A 16,484-nucleotide genomic window follows, 5' to 3' on the forward strand; every position below is an offset into this window, starting at 1 on the left:
AAACTTTAATCTCCAATCATATGAGCCCCATGTCAAGTTTTTAAGGATACTCTTTAATGAGAAGTAGCCAGGATAGTGTCTGTTGGCTCTCTTCTGGGCATCTTTGGAGCCTGTTTCTGTGGGGGGGGGGGATTTTTCTAATTTTCTTATGCAGTGGGGTCTCCTTCGCCTGAGGCCTTAAATATACAATTTTTTCTAGCCGATCATAAAAAAAGACTTTTGGGCCTATTTTGGATCATTCTTTCGGGGGGGGGGTAGGAAGGGTTTCGTACATTAAATTCATCTTGGCCCAATGACTTACGGCTGTAAGTCTCAAACTCACCAGATAACACGTTTTGTTTTCTTATTCTGGGTCCCCAAACCTTCTCTTCCTAACACAACGACATGTTCGATCCTTTTGAGTCAAAAGAACGATTCCACCAGGACCCGGGCCGCTCATACTCCCTTCAATGAACAAACCCCACCTCTCCATTAAAAAATTATGTTGAAAAACTGCCAACTTGTTCTATTTACGGCCCTTGCTCCAAGGGCTATGGGTACCATTTCAACTTTACTGGTCCTTCTGACTAATAAAAAAGTATGGAATTTAAGAAATTTAATCGGGTATATATATATATATATATATATATATATATATATATATATATATATATATATATATATATATATATATATATATATATATATATATATATATATATATATATATATGAAAGCAAAAGAAATAAAAAACAAGCACTTACTAAGATCTCTTATTAGGTAACCGAGCGTAAGCTCTAAGATCAGACTGACTATTCAATTATATAACTTAAGCCTTTATACGCTGCCCCGGGCCATTCAGTTTATGGTTTGGTTTTATTTTATCTTTTTATGATCTTGCCTTTTAAGTCCAGCTTGTACCATTACAGGTTGATTGACTAACGGTATTATGGTACTATTACCTAGGTTGGCTTTATGTGTTTTTCAAAGATAAAAATCTTACTTTTACAGAGTTAATAGAATTGTTGTTGCAGCCTAATGTTCCTTTTAAGATTATCGTGATATATTGACCGTATGAGTTGTTTACGGTACGATTCAATAGATCCTAGCGTGCTAGCATTATTAATTCTTCGGACATGCAATCTAAGCTTTAGTATGTCTCAGTTCAGTCCAGGCATGTTCACCCTATTAGCAAATATATAGTCAGTCTTATTAGCAATTACTCGTAAAAGCAAATCGAAAGCAAGTTTTGAATTGTAAAGGGTTGTCCCAAAGATTCAAACCCTGACCCCCTTCCTCGGATACCGTCTTGACACCAAATTAAGGAAAGTGTTAAATACCATATTCAGAGAATTTATTGAAGAAGAAATTTAATAATTTCGGAAGTGTGCTAGATGAATGAATTCCTAATTAAATAACTCGTTAATTGAATATCCAGAAAATGTGAATAATGGAACCGGAAAGAATTGTATTTATGTTGAGGGGTCTCTAATTGCAGCCAGAGCAAAAATTATCGAGAGGGCCTGGGTAGGGGAAGATTAATACCTAAAACCTTCGGAAGGGTTTGCTCAACAACCTCTTAAAATTTCTTGGCTAAAGAAATGAACAGTATAGTAATGCATATAGAACCCCACACACTCACACACATACATTCGATTATATATGTAGATTCGATGTTTACTAGGTTGCAGCTGCCGCTGCAACAACGATATAGATATTAAGGAGTGGCCACTTGGAAGAAGGGTGGTTAGAATCCTCTCCTACAAGTTGCGAAGGTACTTGTCTAAATTATAAGACATACTCGAGAAATTGTATTGGGAATACCCGGTTTTTCAAGCTGTCTACCAGATAATAACCTTCGGCTCCTTGAGAAACCCCATTATAGCTTTTTTAATGAAATATTTAGTTGGTATTTGGGTTAGGTTAGGTTATTTTAGGTTACACCCTCTGGGTGGCCCCCTTCTATAATTCTTTGTGGTAGTCTTCATAATTTTGTTACTAAAGCATTGTATTTTCATCAATTTTGTTTTATTTCATTAGCATTCATCCAACTTCACTTCTAGAGTGTGTTTTATATAATAGACAAGTGCCGTTTCGAAAAGTACTTTAATTTCTATATTCAAAAAATGAAATCGAAAAAATTTTTGATGTGGAAGTAAAGTAAAATGCCGTCAAAATAGAGCACAAATTGACTTTTTCCTTTCTCAGGCTTTGTAACTTTACAGGGGACATATATTAATTTTCCACTAGAATCAGCTGTTCTCCAGCTTTTTACGACTATTGGTTATACGTATGGTTGTGTTTATGTATTATTGTATGGTTATATGTATGTATTGTATGTTTATATTTTAGCTAAAAAATTAATCGAATATTTTACAAATTGAGCCTAAAATCATCCATAACACTTGCAAACAAGCACGTAATTTAGATTTTTTTAATTGCAGATTTTTTTTTTTAATTTCAGTTTGTTGAAAAATGATTTTAAAAATAGTTTTAGGTTTAGAACGGAAACTATTATTCTCACTTGATGGCAAGATGATAAAGGCTGATCTAAAATATCTAAAATATTTTAGATATATCTAAAATACAATATAAATATAAATCTAATATAAATCTAATTAAAATATATATATATATTTAAATCTAATTAAATATATTAAATTAAATCTATATATATATTATATATATTATATTAAATATATTATATTAAATCTATTAATATAAATCTAATTAAAATATATATAATTAAAATATAAATCTAAAATACAACACATGCTAAAGTTAAATACAACACGACTCTTGATTATACACAGCATTCTCAATTATTTGCTGTCCTCCAGTAATCTGAATCATCAGAGGCAATGCACTAGTTTGTCTTAGTGAAGGGCCATATGCCCAGGGCTGCTACTGAACGCAAAAAGATCACCATTTTCTCTAAAAAAAAAACACCAAAGATATCACCAAAAGGTAGATTGACAGTGAAAACTTTAGTGTATCAAAATAGGGATATTATCTGTTAAGTAATTTTTATAGCTAAGCGTTTTTGTCTATATATATATATATATATATATATATATATATATATATAACGTAATTTACTTAAAATAAAATTTTAGGTAAAATTCATTTTACGTAAAGTGAAATTGTGAAATGCCATTTAGACTTGTGTTTTTTATTCATTTACCCTTCACCGTTACTGAGAAAGGGTCGTCCAATTTTAGTTTTGTGTTTTTATTTTAAGGTTTGGTTTTTTATATTTTTATCATTTTTATTCTGCACTGAGGACGGTCAAGCGGAGGTCTTGACAGAAATATTTGCATAATTTTTCAGTTTTTTCACTGGCTGTTAATTGTCCTCGTTTTCTTCCTTTCTTCGCGATTTTATGTTTTATCAGAAACTACACAAACTAAACCAATGAGATTCTTACTTTTCTTAAACAACTTCAAATAATATTTGCATCCAAAAATATTATTAAAATCCCTTGGAAAACGTTTATCACTCTGTCAAAAATGCGATAGAATCAGTTAACAGAAAAAACATAGTGCACAAAGAAATGCTAAAAAACGGAGAAATATTATTGGTAGTTTTAATTTTGTTGGTTTGTTTATTGCTCTTAGGAGCATTCACCTCGCCCCTTGTTTTTAGTTGCTCACATCTGTTTGCCAAAATCCTGTTGGTAACACTGTTGTGTATACTCTTTTCTGAGAGCCAGAGAAAGGTGTTTTTGGCCTCCTTCCCCGAAATATTAAGTTTTTTACTTCTTACCCTCCAAAAAAAAACCTATAATTCTTAACGTGATATACGTGCCGGGAGACAAAATTGGGTTTACTCGTACAAACCAAACTATTTGTGGAGTTCAAAACGAATTCTATTAAACCTACTGACAAAATATAATCCTTTTAATGAGAATTCCCCACACGCCGTCAGGCATAACAAAAACAACAAAATACACATATGCTGTTCCGTTTGAGTTGGAAACCAACTGACTTTAATTTTGAAGATACCCTGGAAAAAAAAATTAACGCTTTTGGTACCCGTTGTACAACATAATTCCATTCCTTTTCCAATGGCAGTCCAATTTAGATTGGTAAATTTTAACTGAAATTTATTTTTTCGTTTCCTGCTCGTGGAAATCCTTTCCTGCTTAGCAGATTAAAGTAACTGATTGGGAGAAAATGAACTTTTAGCGTCTTTTATTTAGAGTGATAATTTTCTGTAAAATACGAATAACAATAGTAAGAAAAGACTTATTAACAGACGCTAAAATTTCACTTCTTTCCAGGTCAGGTGGTGCAAGTTCCAAAGAGAACCGCGTTCCTGGAATTCACACATGTCCTTCAAATTTTGTACCTCGTTTAGACCGACAAAAGTTCACCCAAAGAGCTATTCGTCACCAAACTGCCTTATACAGCAATACGTTTCCGCCTGGTTTGAATAAAAAGCCCGAGAAGCCCCTTCGCAGGAAACAACATCGTTCGCGAAATATTAAAAGTTTGAAAGGAATTCTAAGTCGGAAAACGAAAAGCTTGACAGACTTATTGACAGGAAGAGGGTTCCCTTACGGCCAGCATGGGTTACTTGAAGAAGAAGATGACTCGCATCTTTGGACTAAGACATTTGACGATAAAATATGGCCTAAAGAAGTAAGTAGGCAAAGAAACAAGTTACCATGGTTTTTGCACGACTCTAGTAAGTGTTCCGATACCAGAGGTTATGATTACGATTATGATAGTGGAGCGTATATTTCGAGGCCACCCTGTAATCCAACCCCACAGCCCAAAGGAGAAATATTTCATGGCTCAGTTTTAGTGGTTGAAACTAGTGCCAATGAGACTTTGCGTGAAATTCTAGACTTGTGCACAGGCGTTGAAACATATGACATGGTGGAAATAGCTGACCTGGAGTTTTTATTTGAGGAAATTGAAAAAGAAATTTCAGAAACAGATTATCAAGAACCTAACAGCGTTGTAATCTTGTTCAACGTAGAAAGTTTTGATGAATGGAGTCCAGACAAAATAAGTCAAAGTCTTCAAGAAATTCTCTACACAATGGAAGACTATTTTGCAGAAGTCAATATATTCAGTAAATTTCTTCATGACGATCTAGAGAAAAATCCAAAATATGAAGAGACTCTATATAAAATGAAGCATGTTGTTTCTGAGTATTGTCGTATGGACCCATCACGTTGTTCAGATTTCAGCACTGCTCTAACTGGGCTAATTGCCAAATACAAGTCAAATACCACTTCAAATAACGAGGAACCACAGGATGTGGCAAATTTAACCGAAACAACCCCTTATGCGAAAGAAGAAAAGTCTCAACTTGAAATTATGATGGAAACCTTAAGACAACAAGGAGCCCGATTTTGTCGAGAAACTGGCCTCGGTGTTGGTAGTCGGGCGGTAGCAATTCACGCTGCTACTTATGCAAGTCGAGTACCATTTAAGAAAACGTAAATATACACATATTTGTTTTTTATTTTTATTTTTATTTCGAGTTTATCTTAAGGAAATTTATATGTCCAAAATTAAATTTTCATGGGGGGGGTGGGTGCTATCAAGAGCTTTGTTTTTATACCATCTAATTAGTAGTAATTACCATTCCATTCTTTTTGAATGTCTTCTTGTTTCCCGGATAGGAAGGGGCAAAGTTTCTTTTCCGGAATTTCCTCTGCGTGTACCCACAAAGGGAGTAGAATTTAAGTATCCAATCCACTTCGATTGCCATAAAATCAATTTTGTGTGAAAAGTTCAATGTTATAAAAATTTTACGTATATTTCAGGAACATGGGTTTCACTTTATTTAGTTTCACTTTATTTTTATGATGTATCGCTTTATTTATTTCTCCAAAATCAGCACCTCCCCTGTATCCCCCTCCCCTCAAAAATTGTATACAGAAATTTAAGAAGAATTCAGCAAATCAAGGACATTCAGCAATTTAACCCACAAAAAATAAAAATGAAAAATAAAAAAATAAACATAACTGTTCAAATGTAATCCGAGACTCTATATTAGATCTTAAAAAAATCAATGCCCCTCACCTCTTACACCCAAATATAAAAGAATGGATCTGTTCTATCGCTTGACTGACCGAAATGAATCACGAGGGATGGTGTGATGATATAAAAAAATTTGGTTACCGCTTAATACCAATAAAAACATCACTTACTAAGGTAATACCACTTGTATTACCTTGGGATGCTAACGGGGGTTATACTAAATATATTTCACACCTGAGAAAAATTATATGGCGAATGTTGAATGAAGCCAAAGGTATTTGAAATCCTATAGCCTGAAACAAAAAAATTCTGTGAAGGAGTTTTCAGTAAAATTTTCTGAAAATGCTCGTGTACAAAAAAATCTAACCACCAATAGAATGATTGAAATGTGTCGTAGAGTACGAATAAAATATCCTACAAATGACACCGCGCAATTTTCTAAGAACACCGACTCCATAATAACCACAAAATATCAATTGCTCTCAAGAACAAGGCTGTTCGTTGGTCCATAGCGAAAGGCAAAACTTGCAACAGAATTCAATGAATATCCATGATAGTTAGGACACCTATAGCTTGACTTCGTCTCATGCTTTAGTTGGGTTCCCATAGGGTAAAAACTTTGGTCCTTCAATCTATAGAGGTTATGGCTTCATGGAGTTCTTTTTTTGATTTGAATATAAGATCATTTTCAAGGGTAGTCGCAAGTATTTGGTAAAACCGAGACGGTGATTTCTAATATTGTTTCTTCCATTTTGGCAATTGCAAATGTTCGCTCTGCAGATGCTTAGTAAAAATACATCAAAAGTAGGCAGAGCAAAACACTTGAAGCTGCTCAACACTTTGAATATGTTAAGCAAAAATAGGTTCCCCAAAAACACGGCTCAAACCACTTTGAGCTTGTAAAGTATTTTTGTTTGTCAACCCAGTTTTAAAATGCAGCTGGATCTGAGTCAATCAAAGTTCCGAAGTTTGAACCATATTTTTCCCTTTTCCACTTTTCAAAGATGTCGTTCCAGTTATTCATCTCAGGTACTCCGACAAGGAATCCAGGAGCTGTAGCAAGTTATACTCTTTTTCAATAACAGAGAAATATTGGTGCCTATACAAGTTCTTTACAGTCCTCGTGTTGTGTTTAAATTATTAAGTTATACCTGTTTCTATGAAATTTTTGAAAAGTATCTTTTGATGATTGGCTGCAGAAGTGGCATTAAATGGAGGGGGGGTCAATTGCCCTCTTTGCATTCAATCTGAAAGAGACTATTGTAACACACTTGGAAACAGAGCTAAACTTTCTCCATCGCATGCATTCTGAGAGGGAATATTGTAACCCGATACCACCTTTTTCACTGGTGATGCACTAATACTTTATTTGCGGGAATAAAAAGGAAACAGAATCACTAAATTGCGCTGGACTACTGAAAAAAAAATGAATGTAGACAGATTGTCTAAAATATAATGATATTGGTTCCTGGAAGTGTCAGCAATTTTGGATGTATTAATAATGTAAAAACACATTTAAAATATATTTTGATTTCAGCCCAGTACAAATGTCGCCCTGGCCCTTAGAAGTTGGACTTGATTTTTCATTGTAATATTTCTTCGTTTTGGGTATCATTCATTAATTGATTGCAATTTCTTTTATTTTATTTCCTCTCGTCTTTTGTTTAATGCAGCCTTTTCATTTTCTTTGAAAGGTTTCTTTTCTGGAAAATTTTTCCTGTTAATAATATGTTCGTTACTAATTGACGTTTTTTCTATTGGTTAATAAAAGGAAAATTTTTAAGGTTTTTTTCGTTTGTCCTGCATAAGAATTTGAATTTTGGTTTGCTATTTATATTTTGTACAGAATTTTCCAACAAACTATAAAAATATTTTTAATATAGAACTTCTGATTCAAATGATTGGGTTAAAAATCTGTAGAATTTTCAGCCTTCTGCAAGGTTGGAGCCATTTTTGCCCCATCATATTACAACCTTTAATATAGACTTCTCTCAGTCGCTCGTCTCATGATATATAGGCTAATTTATATTAGTGTGTATTTTTCCTATATATTTTAGTAGTTTCCTTTAGCAGTTGTTTTCTTGATATTAGTTGATTTTTGAATTTTAGTAGTTCGCTTATGTATTTTTCTGCAATTTGTGAAATTTCAGAAATGTTGTTATAACTTAGAGTTAGGGATTCCCATACGTGCTGGTGCATAAGGTGACAACGGTAAAGCCTTTATACTCCCCTGGCTTATCTTTTATCCGTGCAAAACCTGGATTTATTTCTGAAACAACAACAGAAAGCTGTTGTCATAAGAGACTTTCAAAAAATTTGGACACTATTATACGAAAACAGTTTTTAGAAAAGCGTAAAATTCGACTAAAACAAAGCTAAAGAGCCAATCTTTAGCTTCGGCTTTAAACCAGGGTTGCCAAAACTTTTAGGGACAAAAGTGTCCAAATCAGGCAAAAAAGGAACACTTTTAGTGTCCTTCTAGAAAATTAGCCAATATACAGGGTGGCCACTATGAATTTTCAAAACCTGTGAAAACAGTGCCAAAAAACCTGTGAAATTTTTCCTTTTTAGTTCTGCTACCTAGTATCTAGTTACCTGCATAAGTTCTGCAGGTGCTTTCAGCTTTGATATTAAAGCTACCAAAAAGTTAAGTTTAGTGCTAGTTCAATTTGAAGAGATGGCAGAAAAAAATCGTCATGAGAATGTCAACAGAGCGAAATTTTAGATTGATTATCGATACCGCTACCTATCTTAGTCGAAAAGTAAAGAACCAATCATAAGGATTCATTTTCACTTCGGTATGTTCATAAGTTATGCGAAAAAGATGCGAGTCATTGATCTTCGGTAGCTATTAAGAATTTGTGGGTGCTACAAGGACCGAACGGCTGTAGCAAACGAAATGTCTATTTTGACCTAAATGGTTTTAAAGTCAAACAAAAAACATTGATCACCTTAACTACTCAGCCAACTGGTTGTTCCAGTGGATAAAATCGTTTAAAAAATTCTCTATCTTGCCATTTTCTAAACATTTAGAAGTAACCCTGAGCAAAAATGACGTTTTTCGAGAACTAAAAAGTGAGAAGACAAGGCAAATTGAAATAAATTCGCTTGAGTTATACTCGATAGAAACTGGCGACCAGCGTTGGCCAAAAAATCACAGCTGAAAGTATAGAATATAAAACAGAAACATTCGCTAGCGGCTATACATAAAATTGAGCCGCAACACAGCTTTTGTGCAAAACTACTTTTTTTCTATGGCAGCAATGTAATAATAGCCATATGCACACGGCTAGACACCACAGGGATTTACGCAGAACGCGCCAGCAGGGAATGGCCATTCACCTTTTCTTTCCAGCATTCTCAGCGGCCTTGGTGACTTTGCCACCAGCAGTAGGTGGGTCCTTGAAGTTGACCGACTTGATGACAAACGTCAACCGTAAGATAGAAGAAAAAGATGGATTCGATAGTTGTAGCACACCACATTGGTTAAGACTTTAGGTCCTATTCCTATTCGGTTGATAAATGGTGTTCGCGCAGGGCGCAAAAACATCTAAGAAAAATCCCCAAGCCGTTACCAAAGCTTAAAAGTAAAGTAAAAAATTAAAAGCAGTCGTATTTATAAAAAAAGAAGAAAATAAAAGCATTTGGTTTATGATTTGGAAAAATGTCCAAAAAGTGTCCTTTTTTTTCAAAAAGTTGCCTTTTTTGACAAAATAGTGTCCAGGTGTCCATCAGAGCGAAAAAGTGTCCAAAAGCCACTAAAAGTGTCCATTTGGCATCCCAGTTTTAAACTAGCTACTGAAAGTCTAAATTAGACAATCTGATCAGCTCCGTTTTAATTGGTGCAATAACGGTTAAGAGGAGTCTGTACACAGGAAGCGTATATACACTGTGTTGCCACTCGGCGAAACAAAAAATCACTAGACTTTAGTGTTTTTTTGGTGGACTTAGTGATTCTCTTCAATAATATAATGACTTTTTGTGCTGATTTAGTGATTTTTTGCTTAGGCAATATGACAAATCACTAGAAATGCTGATAAATAACTAAGGGTGGCAGCCCTGTATACACCAACTGTAGGTAGTACATAGCTTTGTTAAATGTCAATGGCATACGCATCACTTTTGTACTAAGATTAACAAGAAAAATAGAACGGTGTTCGAACGGTTATTAGTGCTATTTCCATTATTCAGAATATTACCCAAAGCGAAAAATTCCTATTACTGCTCTTCAGTTATTAAGCTAAACCGCAGCAACAATTACGATGGGACTTTTAAGATTGCACTTCACAGCAAGTGGATAAGAGCTGCACATGACTTTTGGATTTTAATTTTAGGGGTGATAGCAGCTTAACTCTCAGTGACATTTTACCATTGCCGATGAAGAGCTACGACAAAAATATACCCCCAAAATACCAAGGCCAGCCAACAGTTGTCTATTTTCATGTTACCGTTTTGTCTATTGATTCTATAAATGAGGAATCTATGGTAAGTGTTTTAATTGTATTAGAATAACAGGAAATAACCCGTTTTCGCACTAAAGTATGGTGTCACGCTTTGGCTAGTAAAACTGACACCAAGACACTGATTTTTGTGATCAGCATATGTTATGTGATCAGTCAGACTGATCTTTCTACGCTAGTAAAAAATAAATGGCAAAACTCACAAGTTCATTGAATGTATTTTGGGCATTTAAATAACAGTAAACTATAACTAGAGAAAGGCCTTTTCCGAGATACAGCGGGTTTTGTCCCCTTAATTCTAAGAAACTCATGTGATTAAAACAAATTTCTATGAATGACTTCTGATTCTAAAAATGACTTCTAAGAAACTAATTTATAAGAAAATTTTGTTTTAGATATCCAGCGTAAAAAAACGAGTTTTTTAATTGAAAGTAAAGAGCAACCTTAAAACTTAAAAACGAACAGAAATTATTATGTATATGAGGGGGGATGCCCCCTCCTCAATACATCCCTCTTTACGCTCAGTTTATTCTTTTATAACATTTAAAAAGCTTATTATTCTAATTCAACGGCCCTAGTGTTTCAGGAGTTGCTCTTAAAAAGTTGGGACAAACAGTCAAAGTTTCGCGTAAGGAGCGAAGCATTGAGGAGGGGGCATCCTTCCTTATATACGTAATAATTTTTGTTCGTTTTAAGTTTTGATGTTCCTACTTACTTTCACCTGAAAAAACTTTCCCGCGTAAATGACCCCCTCCCTCCGCCAGGAAAATTCCTCCCAAGCAATTCCATTCTAGCTGACAATTCCCCGGAAAGATTTCTTGCAGACGGTTCTGGTTGAAAATTTTTCTTAACGCACTTTCATTGAAAAAAAACAACAAAAAACTTTCATTGGAAAAGATTGTTTCTAAAATCATGCCGGGAATCTTCTTCTCCGCGAAAAAGTTTTCCCACAAATGCCCCAGAGAAAGTTGTTCCCTCTAGTAAGAAGTTGCTCCCGCAGAAAATTCTCTTTGGAGAATTTATCCCGTGGAAAACTTCCCCACGGCGAATTTTTCCCGTGAAAAATCGATCCCTACGGAAAGATACTCTAGACGGCTCCAACCGGATAAAAATTTCCCTTCGGACAATTACCTGTAAAATCTCCATATGTAAAATTGAATCGGAACAGGGTAAGTAAGACTAATAAAAAGGAATTCGTACAGGAATTCTGGGAAATTCCTCCCGTTTAAAATTTCCCTGGAAAGTTCAACCCTCGGAGATTTCCTTCCCCATAGAAAATAACTCCAACCGAAAATTCACTCCCCCCAACCCAAAAAATGTAGGCATACTTTCCAAGAACAAATACTATGCGTAAACAATATGCATTTTTAATCTTTCCCCGGGGGCTGTGGGGGGTTATATTACCTCCAAAGGCATATTTATCGGGCTTTTCAACTATGATGAACAAAATTACTATCTCAAAATTTTGATCGGGCGACTTCAAGGAAAATAAGGTGGTAGGGGGGGGGGAGGCTAGTCACCCCTAATATTTTTGGTTCCTTGAAAACGTAACTAGAAATTTGAATTTCCGTTCAAATGAGCCCTTTTCCGATATTCTAGAGCTATTGGTTCGATGCGATTACCCTTGGGGAAAAAGAAGAAAAGAAACAAACAAATAAACACGGATCCGTTATCTTTCTTCTGGCAAAAGAAAACAAAAATTCACAATTTTGCATGTGGGATCTTGAAACTTTTACAATAGGGTTCTCCGATAAGCTGAATCTGATAATGTAATTTTCATGAAGATTCCTTGTCCTTTAGGGGATGTTTCCCCCCTTTTTTGAAAATCAAGCAAATTTTCTCATGCGCGTAGCTTCAAACAACTAGGTTTCACCGTTCGCTTGCAAGTCCAGGGGACTTGTTGGTTATTTGTCAATCAATCCTTTAGACTACATACGACCCAGCCTATTAGGCTTAGATTTCACTTGTTCACCGCCTGTGAGTCAAGCAAATTCAGTCCCAGATTTTGTCACACAAGTCCAGTGGACATTGTCCATCGCGCGTCAACCCAAAATCAATCCAATCTTTCATCCCTTATTTCTGTGACTATTTTACCTTAGCTTTATCATAGGAATGACGTATTGACGGATGATAGATAGACTTGTCTATTAACAAATAAAATAACATCATTTTTATACAATCCTAAAAAGGGCTTATCCCAAATTTGCCTCTCAATCACTCGGACCATTTGTCTTGGCTTCTTCTACAATTAGCCATGTCTTGATGTCTGCAAAATACTTGATTTTAATACAAAATCAACAAATGAAATAGCATCATTTTCATACAATCCTAAAAAGGACTTATCCCAGATTTGTCTCTCAATCACACGGACTATCTGTCTTGGCTTTTTCTATAATTAGCCATGTCTTGATGGCTGAAAAATACTTGATTTTAATTTAATTCAACGTAGTGGGTAACACTAAACTTAATATTTCTTATATATTTGGAGTCAGTATAACCAGAAAATTCTTTTAATATAGTTATTGATATCAAAATTCCGTTTTTTAGAGTTTCGGTCAAGGCCGTATCCAGGGGGGGCTACCCGGTTTGATTTGACCCCCCCCCCCCCCGAAATTTTTGACCGAATTGAAAATTAGTCGAAAGGTAGTAAAACCTTAGTAAAAGTTAGTAAAATTAGTCGAAAACCGAGTCGAAAATTAGTAACCCCCCCCCCCCGAGTCAAAATCCTGGTTCCGCTCTTGGTCTCGGTCTCTATTGAGCCGCGTCGCTCCTGCTTGATACTTTGATACTAGTTTTGATACTTCGATAAAAACTTGATGTTGAATAAAAATATTTTGAAATAAAGCATTTTCTAAAAACTTGAAAGTTTTTGCAATCACAAACAAACAAAAATTAATTTAAAAAACGTTCCGAAAAAGAAGTTTCCAAAGAAAATTAAAGGTCATATTAAATTTAAGACCAACAGATACAAATACCTGTTAAAACCCAAACTAGAAACGACCAGAATATACTATTAAAGAATAAATGAATGCCGAAACGAACAGAAATTAAATAAACAATCATAGCAAACAAATATACAATACGTACAAATATAAATAAATAAATAAATTTTAAAACGATTGAAGCTTAAATGAAATATGCAAATCAAGCTCGAAAAGAACAAAAGTCTCTGCAAACAAGAGTTTTGGTTTTGCCTCCTTCTCTCACTGTAAAAGTCTAAAACCTACTGCATCATTGGCGCTTTATAGAAAACTATGTGTCGAACAGTCTTGGAAAGTAAAACTACAATCAAACTGAATATTTGATATATAATGACATCAATTGGTGAAAGATAATCAGTTCAAGATTTTATTTCGCTGTAATTTTTATTTTCATTTTCAATGTTGTAATAACTGGAAAAGAAATTATTTGTAATATAATTCGTTTTCAGTGAAGCGCCAATGACTGAGAAGGCAGACTTTTAGAACTAAGGAAGGGGGCAGTATTCAAACTCTTGTTTGCAGTTAGGTTTTATTTTTCTTAGATAGTTTTGGAAAAAATTAATAAAAGTACCCTAAATATTTAATATACGTATAATGATATTAGTTACTGATAGCTTACCAGTCCAAAATTCAACTCCATTCTAATTTTTATGGCCATACTCATTGATATAATAACCACAAAGAATTTATCTGTAACATAATTCGTTTTCAGTAAAGCGAAAATGACGCAGTAGGTTTTAGACTTTTACAGTGAGAGAAGGAGGCAAAACCCAAACTCTTGTTTGTAGTGACTTTTGTTCGTTTTAAGCTTGATTTGCATATTCAATTTAAGTTTCACTTGTTTTAAGATTTATTTATCCATTTATATTAGTACCTATTGTATGTTTGTTTGCTATGATTGTACATTTAACTTCTGTTCGTTTCGGGTTTCATTTTTTCTTTGATAGTAATTTCTTGTAATTTATTAACTTGTATTAGTACTTGTTGTATTTTTTTATTATGGTTGTTTATTTAATTTCTGTTCGTTTTGGGCTTCATTTATTCTTTAATAACCATTTCTTGTCGTTTCTAGTTTTAATCTTAGCATGTATTTGTATCTGCTGATCTTAAGTTTAATATGACCTTTACTTTTCTTTGAGAAACGTCTTTTTTGGAAAGTTGTTTTTTAAATTAATTACATAAAAGGATTTTGTTAAGGCTATTAGTAAAACACGAGTTAGTTAATGAGAAGAAAATAAAAAAAGGTATTAGTTGGCTAAAGGTTGACGAAATATTTAGCCAAAGAGACAAAGTTTATTAAATATACTCGTTTTGTGAAAACGAGTTTGTGCCAATAGTTTGTGAAATATTGCATAATAAAAATGACATAACAATGAAAATTATCTGACGAAAACGGATCAATGGCTCTTGCAGCATTTCAATTGAATGCAAAAATAACCATTGTAGTAAGTTCTAAAATCTGGCTTATTTTTTTTCGATTCTTTATTTTTTTCATTTTTATAAGAAAAATTTCGCTTTTTTTAATTTTTTTAGAATATTCTGTATTTCAAACGCTTAATTGCCCACTATCAGTAAAAAAACAACAAATAAGATAACTAGGCTACAGATCAATAACATGGAAGCCAAATAAAGGATTTACCAAAATTTATTTCATGGGCAAACCAATTAACTAACACTCTCTTAGCAGTGGATTAACAGTAAACATTATTTTAAAAACAAAACCACAGAAAGCAACACCAGAGTTAAATCAGCGGAGCAATGCCTTTAAGCTTTTTGAAGCAGCATTTTGTAGACAAGGATGTGAAATCTGAAAAGTTTGAATTTTTCCTTAAAACTTTTCACTTTAGCCGGAGTGTATTGGCGGTCTTGTAGCTAGACGTATTGAAACATGGTGTTTAGATTTCGTGGAAAATGTGCGTTTTGGATATGCTCTGACTAGAATATCCAGTGCTCTAGCAATACCTGTAGAAAAAGAACCACAAGCCTTCAGTGTATTTTTTCTATCGGAGCCACTTTATGCGGAGGGGTTGATGGTAGAAAACCAGTTTTGCTTTTATGCAAGCCGGGCCCCCATAGCCTTTAAAGACATTCAATCAAATTTTGAGTTAGTCATTTGTTTCAAAATATTCAAAATTTTAAATAAAAGACTTCCGGGGACGACATGGTCCCGACAGGCTTTGGGAGAAGGACCAGAAATAAAAATTGGGCTGTTATTCAAACACACGTTTTATTACAAAAGGGGGCTTTTGGAATATTTCAGGAACAGTTAAACTTAACAGGGAATGTTGAGGTGTTTAATGAACAAACTAAAAGGTGCTTCCAGATTGTCTAACGGGTGTATCTGCCAAATCTAAGGAACGGCTAAAATTGTTAAGACAAATGCTTCAGAAAATGTTGAGGGGGATGTTGAATTAAATTAAAAGAAACTCCTCGCATTCAAATTGCAAGGAATAACTATCTGCAACATTACTAGATCGGCTTAAGAATAGCCTCTAGCCTAGTAAAGACTATTTCATCTCTTGTACTTTACAGAAAACTATGTATATCTAAGAAAATTCTTTCACAATTTTATATAAAAAAAATATTCCACTAAATAAAATGACTAAACTTGAATTGCTGAGACTTACAGGAATTATTATCATTATGTATTAAATGCTAATAAGTAGCTCATTGAACACACTAACCTATCTTTATCAAGCAGCGGAATACCAACAGGGGCGTCCCGAGGGGGCGGGGAGGGGCGCTCTTTCCCTCCATCAGTTTTGGCATTCGGTAAAATTTTTGCCATTCGGTAGAAATTGTGCAAAATTGCCCGAAACTTAGCAAAATTCTTGATTTCTGCAGAAAATTCTGCATAAATTAGGTAGCGATTCGGTAAAATTTACGAAGATCCCCCCCTCCCCCAATAAAATGAGTCTCAGGACGCCCCTGGGTACCAAAGGGGCTGAGCGAAGTAAGCCCATGCAAACACACTTAATTCAGAGATGGTGCAAGGCTTGGAAGGAGGGGGGGGGAATTATAGAAAAGCCCATTTTATGCAAAGTTATTAGAGCACGTTTGGAAAA

The 16,484-nt window shown here is 34.4% G+C and overlaps 2 protein-coding genes across 3 annotated transcripts in view; one reads left to right on the plus strand and one right to left on the minus strand.

The window, feature by feature from the left end:
* LOC148953786 (uncharacterized) overlaps positions 1–772 on the minus strand; it is a 31,446-nt gene extending 30,674 nt beyond the window's left edge. The window contains exon 1 of one of the 2 annotated variants that reach the window (XM_089108495.1): positions 744–772. The gene's annotated coding sequence lies outside the window, so the exon portion shown is untranslated. The remainder of the gene's footprint in view (positions 1–743) is intronic. The other variant, XM_089108496.1, reaches the window with a different exon arrangement.
* Positions 1–16,484, plus strand: part of LOC148953785 (uncharacterized) — an 85,723-nt gene that overhangs the window by 42,239 nt on the left and 27,000 nt on the right. The window contains exons 2-4 of the mRNA XM_089085898.1: positions 4,262–5,431; positions 10,313–10,463; positions 15,267–15,523. Coding sequence (XP_088942024.1) covers positions 4,262–5,431; positions 10,313–10,463; positions 15,267–15,523 — 1,578 coding nt within the window. The remainder of the gene's footprint in view (positions 1–4,261; positions 5,432–10,312; positions 10,464–15,266; positions 15,524–16,484) is intronic.

The sequence above is a fragment of the Artemia sp. Qi Xiang Cuo genome, chromosome 3, assembly GCF_049724085.1.
Source record: "Artemia sp. Qi Xiang Cuo chromosome 3, ASM4972408v1, whole genome shotgun sequence".
Classification (NCBI taxonomy): domain Eukaryota; kingdom Metazoa; phylum Arthropoda; class Branchiopoda; order Anostraca; family Artemiidae; genus Artemia; species Artemia sp. Qi Xiang Cuo.